Source organism: Atta colombica, unplaced genomic scaffold (genome assembly GCF_001594045.1).
Source record: "Atta colombica isolate Treedump-2 unplaced genomic scaffold, Acol1.0 scaffold219, whole genome shotgun sequence".
Lineage (NCBI taxonomy): Eukaryota > Metazoa > Arthropoda > Insecta > Hymenoptera > Formicidae > Atta > Atta colombica.
The window spans coordinates 336,351-344,252 of NW_017259315.1; the positions used below are offsets into that span (position 1 = coordinate 336,351).

The 7,902-nt window shown below is 31.5% G+C and overlaps 1 protein-coding gene across 1 annotated transcript in view; it reads right to left on the bottom strand.

The window, feature by feature from the left end:
• LOC108687827 overlaps positions 1-7,902 on the bottom strand; it is a 123,240-nt gene that overhangs the window by 92,915 nt on the left and 22,423 nt on the right. The window contains exon 3 of the mRNA XM_018193813.1: positions 6,314-6,452. Coding sequence (XP_018049302.1) covers positions 6,314-6,452 — 139 coding nt within the window. The remainder of the gene's footprint in view (positions 1-6,313; positions 6,453-7,902) is intronic.

The following is a 7,902-nucleotide window of genomic DNA, read 5'->3' on the forward strand; positions in this document are numbered from 1 at the left end:
CCCTTTTCATATGTTGTTCAAATACGCACGTACGGTTATATGTACTCTTCATTATGAGAAATATCAGCGGCCCCAAAGGGTATAAAGCGAGCTATACGAGAGTCGCGCTTTTTCGCAACTGCATAAATTATGCTCGTTTGCCTTAGTAAAAATTTACCAAGGCAAACGCTTTCGCATACGCGATATTAAATTCTTATTCACAAATTGTCGGTGAGATAAAGCATGCACTTGACTTCCTCTTTAATAATTCTGCCAAGTACTCGGTATTAACAATAGCATGAAATACCCATTGATGGTCGTGTGACGATGCACTTCGCATTTTTCAGAATTAATAAATAATAAAATAAAAAAATAAAAAAATAATTTTCCTGCGCGAAGAAACAATTGGCGCCCTAATTCTCTGTATTTTCCCCCGCAAGACTTCGCGTGCAATATTCGCGAAATTCATCTCCGAATACTATTTTCGCTGCGTACGTTGCTTTTTTTAAGCATCGCGCCGACACAAAAGACCATTTACAAATTACGTGTCTTTCATTCGTCGCAAAACTAATCCGACGCGGAATGGTACGCGAAAAACGTTCCGAAGGCGTTCCCTCGAATTTTTTCATTGTATTTCGGAAGCAGTCGGCAGACTCGCGCCGTTTCAATTACTTTATGCAAACGTCGCGATTCCGTAATTTTCCGCCCGTATCGATCGTGTTGACGGACCGCCATCGTGTTTACGAAAACTCTTTTCTCGTTACAGGCCATGTTCGTGTGTAACCATTTCCATCGTAACGCGATGTAGTTGTTTCAAAAAAAAAAAAAAAAAAAAATGACACAGCTCGATACACATCACGTACTTAAACAAAAACGAGCCTTACATAAAAAAGATTTTATTTCATTCCATTCAGACGTCGCCGATAGACGGCTCGATCAATTTCACTTCGAGTATGACGTGAAACAACGTTGATGCTCGTGAGAAAACAATCAAATGCATTCATGGGATATGCAAAATCTGCATTGAATCGGCACCGATCGTAACACCTCGATATTTGCGCCAGCAAATTCGGACTCGAGCGAATCGAAAACGGAGATAGGCTCGCACTCGCGAAAATATTCGACGGGACAGATACGAATATGGTTTTTTTTTTGATGATACATCATGATAAACGATGTAAATTTTTTTCGGCCGGGAAAGAAGGGGACAAACAGTTCCTGTGGCACCTTCGCCACGGACAGAAACAAATTTCGCCTAATCGACAGGACAGCCCGTTCTCTTCGCAGTTATATCCTCTTTTTCCTCTCTCTAGCTAGTTTCCGTTTCCTCTTTTTCCTCTCTCATTCTTTTCCGTCTCGTTCTCTCAGTTTAAACACTATACGTCTATCAAATAGATCAAATGACATATGAGTATTTCCCTTTTCTAAAACTACAAATAATAATTCATGTAACTATGTTGAGTGCAACAAATTTTCACACAGGAGAGATATTCTATCCTTAAAAAAAAAAAATCTTATTTTTAGAAAGTAAATATTATATAATTGGCAATTTATTAACAAAGAATAAAAGATTGTATTTTTTTCAAAAATATTTTATCTAAAAATTAATAATTAAAATATATTATCTTAATAAAATAAGCAAAAATAAAAAATTGTAATATTTGAACATACAAAAAATATTTATACAGTCGAGAAATTTAATTTTTAAGTTTCACAAACACACGGTTATTTTTGCGAATAAGCTATTTTGTTTATATTAAGACATGGTCTTATAGATAATCTAAATTTTTAGATACTTCAGCAAAATTATTCTTTCCATGCAGAAATTTAATGAGTTGCTTACAACTCAACTTGAGGGAAAAAATGCATAATGTACGGTATACAGCGAATACAAAAAATATTCACACAGAGAAGGTTTTTTAACAAAAAATGTCTTATTTAAAAAATAAACATTAATTAGCAATTTATTAAAAATAAGTACGTTCTAGGTACGTATTATAGAACTGTTCAGAATTATTCAGAATGGAATCTGAATAAAATTATTCAGTTATTTTCTAGATTGTGTTTTTTATGATATAATTTACGATCAGAATCCACGTTCTAAATAAATAATACGTTGCAGAATATATTTATTATTAATAAATTGTTAATTAATGTTTTTTTCTACAAATAAGGCTTTTTTAAAATCAAAATCTTCTTCAATCAAAACAAATATTTTTTGCACGTTATCTATTATATTATTATTATTATTTTTATTAATTTGAGTTGTAGATAACTTAATTGAATTTTTGAATCGAAAAAACTTTGCTAAAGTATCTGAAAATTTAGCTGAATACAGACCTAAAATTAATTTTGTTGGACCATCAAAGTAATTATGTAGAGTGTTTAAATTGATTGTTAGAATGTCGAAATTTTTTCTAGTATTATTTATCATGCTCGAGTTTCCTACGTAATTATTGTGATGGTCCAACAAAATTATTTTCAGCTCTAGCTAAATTTTTAAGTACTTCAGCAAAATCATTTTTTCTGTGTATCAAAATAATTATGTAGGATGTTCAACTGTTAAAATGTCAAAATCTCTTACAGTATTGCTTATCGTCTGCTTGAATGTCTTAAGGTAGACTGAATAAATTCATCACAGGGCGAATTGGATCAATGTAAATTTTGGGACAGTTAGTCGAGACATTTGTCGTTAATTTTATTATTTCTTTATTTCGAAAACAATTATTTTGATAGACCAATAAAATTATTTTCAGATCTGTACTTAGCTTTTTCAGATGCTTCAATAAAACGATTCTTTTCGTGTAATATAATTCTTATTGCTATTATAGTATAAAAGAATATCTCTATAAAAGATAAAAATTAAAGATTAAAATTAATGCAAAAGCGGCATCGAGATATCGAAACTCAATGTTTAAATGAAGAACAAAGTTATTTCCGAAGTCGTCCCCGGACATTCACTGTTTTGCAGATTTACAACCTCACCGTCCAATCTATGATATGGCAGTTTCGTCTGCTCGATAGGTATACAGTGCTTTATCCTGGACATGTCTCGTCACTCGCGGGTGATTTACGTGGCCCGGTCAAGAATCGAAAGCCGCGAGCGATAGCTAGAATTGCGGACGCGTTATTTTTTCGAGGGAGCCTATTCATCGGCACCTGTCGTGCTGAAACCGGCTTTCACTGTTGTGGAAAAAGAAAAAGAGACGCGTTCGTATGGCGCGACCATTTAATCGATCTCGCGAACCGCGAACGGAGGTGGCGGAGGTTTGGCGAAGATAAATTTCGGCGTTGATCGATTCTCGGCAGTGCGATAACGGCCACCGGCGATAATGCCGTTTCCCTTCCGTGACCTCGATAAAATCGAGCATCGTGCCGATTTATTTGGTGAATTTTATTTGAGTTGCTGAATCGGGCAAATTAGTGTCACCCGATGCCGTTTTAGCGAGAGGAAAACTTGATAAGCACGCAGGCGGCCGCGTATTTTACGTGATTCGCGTATGAATTATAATGCACATAATTAAATGGTTAATTGAAACATACAGATTTAATGGCGGCTGGGAGCAGTGGAAACACGAATGAAATCAGTGTAAGTGCGTTATCGTAAAATATCCGGCTGGCCATGCACGGCTTTTATCACTTAATTGCCTATTAATGTCAAAATTATTAAAATCGTATGAAAGATGCATGCATTAGTGGTATATTTTTTGAATAAATTGCATCGAATTTTTATTTTAATTATTTATAAATGTAATAAATAATATATAACAAAAACGAAATAATCTCCTTATTTTTTTTTAATCTTCTATAAATCATTGCGTATTAAATAATAACAGGGATACGTATTATGTTGCGAATTGCTTCGAAAATATATAAATAATATTTAACGTAATCCGCAGACTATATTTTTTTGTCGCAAACAAAAGAATTGTATAATAAACACTGTGAGCAAGTTTTTATTGAACAAAATAAATCCCACGTTTTTAGCGAATATTGTGATAATACAGCATTGATAGATATTACAAAATATCGAAAAATATTGTAATGGAACCTTGTTGTTTAATATCATTATATGCATAGAGCAATGAAATGGCCGAATGCGTATATAATTAAAAAGTATATTTGGATGGGAGAGCATTCAAGACACGAATTAATGGCGCGAGGATGTGTGGAACGGTCGGCGGCGCAAAACCGGTGGACAACTATTTTACAATAAAACAGCACACCACACATGCGGGCGAAATAGTTTATCGCGGGCAGGTATACATAAATATTCCATAATGGCATATATTGTTGGCAGTAACTCAAACAGGCAGCGGGAATCTCTATTGGCAAATAGTAAATTAATGAGATGCCAGGTATAGGATTTTATATTTATAACTGGAGAATATTACCGCGTGATTACCGATTTATAGTAAAAGGATTAGATAGAACAGGATTAAATCCATTAAAAGTAACTTCGTAAGCTATTTTTAATTAATTTACAAGATTCACGTAATTTTTTATAATGGATATATTTAATCCTCCACCGGCCAAGTTACATTTTAAAGGCATAGTCGATATAATGATTGTAAATTTTGTAATTTAAACCTGTAAAAATAAAATATCCGATTGCTATGATAATAAAAACTTATTAAAATGTTCACAAGTATGCAAGATTTTTTCAAATATTATATTTATATAATTTGAAATAATATAAAAATCTACATTGAAGTTCAAAGATCTAGGCTGGTAAAAGATGCAAAATTTCATATGGCCTGAGGAGTAAATAATGTAAATGTAGAAAGAAACTAAAATTACATTAATTTATATTTATTAATTATGTGCATTTAGTTGAATAAAGTCTGACAGAAATTGATTTATTGCGAGTGCAAAAGTTTTAATGTATTTTATGATAAATATCGATTGATGATGACATTATATAGTGCAATTTATAGTGGACATTAATCTACAGATTTTAATAGTTGCTGAAAAGTTGGAAATTAATAGGTCGACCGTATTTTTATCAAGTTTGTCCTAACTCTTATTACAGGAACACTAATAAAACTGCCTCAAGTATGACATTTACAACTCGCCGATTCATGTAAAGAAAGCACGGCAGTGTCTCCATACTTAGCGCCGAGCCACGTGTTTCCAAATCACAAAATCCATCAAAATTCTTTTTCATCTAAATTAATTCCGCCCTAGTCTACACCAATTAAAAGTGATGTAACAGCTATGTTAATTTTGCACTCAACAATACAACGATTATGTAACTTCAATCATGTGTTTACATTTCTATTTTGAGAGCGAAATTATAACGTTGATGTTACATTACTTTTAGTTGATAGCGATTGGAATATTTCTTATATTGAAAAAACATAAATTTTTTTGTATACACAGTATATATTGATGCAATTAATCCATTGAGGATCAGAATTTTCTAATAAAGTAACTTATGGAAGATCTCGCTTTCTAAAAATTTTCAGGATTGCTAAATTCGATTTTGGTCTCAGAATTATAAAATTTAAATTTCAAAAGAATAATTTTATTATCGATTTTAGAAGGTTTTTGATATTTCTGAGTTTGAATGTGTAGCTTGAAAATATTGAAAAAGCGAATAATTAACGTTGAGCTCTTGAGATATTAAACAAATAATAAATTATATAAAACGAGTAATTAAGAGTCTTAATACACAGTAATTGGTGCGATTAGCTTATAAACATATATTTTAATTATAAATCTTACATGACTAAAAACTAAAAAACGTTTTGGCTCAATTCGAGTCATCCTGAGCGATATCAAATAATAACAAATGAAAATATTGAATTTTAAAAGAATAATAATTCAGGAAGGAGGATTTAATGTTATGAAAGATCTTTTAAAGATTTTCAAGGTTGAATTCTATTTTAGTCTTAGGATTCTAAAATACTAATTAAAATACAAATTAAAAAAAATAATTTGATTAGTAAAACTCGGTTTTAGATTTTTGGTGTTTCTGAGTTTAAGTAATCTAAAAATATCGAATTTCAAAAGAATAGTAATCTTTATGAAGGAGAATCCAACGTCAGAATTCATAATCAGAGTTTGAAAGTCAGTTTGAAATTAGTACTAAATGCTTAGATTCAAATAAAACGAAACTGGAAATTTAATGTTATTTTTTAATTAAAAACTTCTTAAAACCGAGTTTCATGTTAATCAAACTTTTTTTTTAATTATAGCCGTCATATTGAATTCAACATTTTGAATTTTGTATTTTTCACCTTAGATTCGAATAAAGTAATTTATAAAATGAAAGGAGATGTGATTTCAGACACGCGGTCCACAAAAGGTTATGAAAGAAATGCATACTTACAAATCACCGTTAGATTGGCTGTTTGATAAGTAGTGGCAAAAGACGGCGCCTCAGTGGAAACTTCGCATTTGTATTGACCGGAGCTCTCCAGGGCAAGGTTCTTCAATCTTAACCATCGCTGCTCGCTATTCGCTTTCGTCTATGGACAGAAAGAATAGCGAGGTATTTGCTTTGCTAATGGAGGAGTTTTGTTTCGGGACGTGATGTTGTCGTGTAACGACGGATCTGGACTCCGAGTTAGGGCTTTACTTACGCAATGTGTACGTGTACTTTGCGTCCGCCCGACATTACATCCGAGACAATCAACGTTTAATTGTATTGGGCGAAGTAATGGAATTTCCGAAGATAATGGAATCCAATTTTTCGAATCTTGAGAATGTTACAGTAGTCACTGAGACGTACGCATCTTCAAAAGTTCGATGTAAAATTTGTACATTGTTAAATTCATAAATTATATATCTAATTACAGTTATTTAATTCAGCCACTAAATAAGATACAAAATTATATAGAACTTTCAAGTTTTAACAAATTTAAGAAACGTACAAGATGGGATATGGAAGTTAGCGCGGTATGCAAAATTGTTATTTAAAAATATTTTCGCTCATCTTAGATTCAGAAGTATAACATGAGTATAACATGTATTCGTACGTGTTCGTATTAGCTTTCGAGTCATCTACAGAACAAAAAAAAAATACATATTATATTATTACATAATCTTGTATTTCTGCGAGGGTGGGACAACCATGAAGCATGAGTTACGACGTAAAAAGAGGTTAAGTGTAATATTGCGCATAATAACTAAATAATTTGAGACAAATTTCTGATTAGTAGCAAATTCCTAATAGTGGTTTTGTATTAGCTTCAAAATCTTAACTCCTGTCTAATCAAATTCATGTTCGCAATCCTCTGTTATTATCTGGTTAGTTATTATCGAAGGGATAGAGATTTTCCTCCCAATATAATTATGTATTCTGATACTCGTGTTCTTAACTGCCGATCATTTGATCTACATAAGATCACAGTCTTTATATGAAATTTTGTAGACGACATTTTTCGTGAATTGTTTGATAGTAAATCCTTTTTGGACTTTAATCAAACGGCAGAGTTTATTCATGCTATAAAAGGAAATATTTGGGTATTATTAATAATTCTTTTACATTTATTCCAAATTGTATTTACAAAATTGTATTTACAAATTGTAAACATGAGAAATTTATTATTAGTATCTGAGACCAATTTATCATTAATTTTGATAATATTGTTTTTTTTATTAGGGATTTTAATGTTTAAAACATGGTATTGAAATTAAAGTCCACTAGATAATCATTATTCTATAAAATTTTAATAATTACAAAAAATTTTTTTATAAAACTTCAGATTTGAGAGGAAAAAGATCCTATTATTCATATATTATTCATATTCTAATCTCCTTTTTGCAAAAGTGGATGCCGAGACAAATAATTCAGATATCTCCCCGCAAAAATTGATTTTTGATAACAATCAAATTTTGGATTAAGTTAATAATTTTTGGAAAATCCTGTTATTTTTCACCTCCATTATGAATTATAATCTTAGATGTACAGAGTTT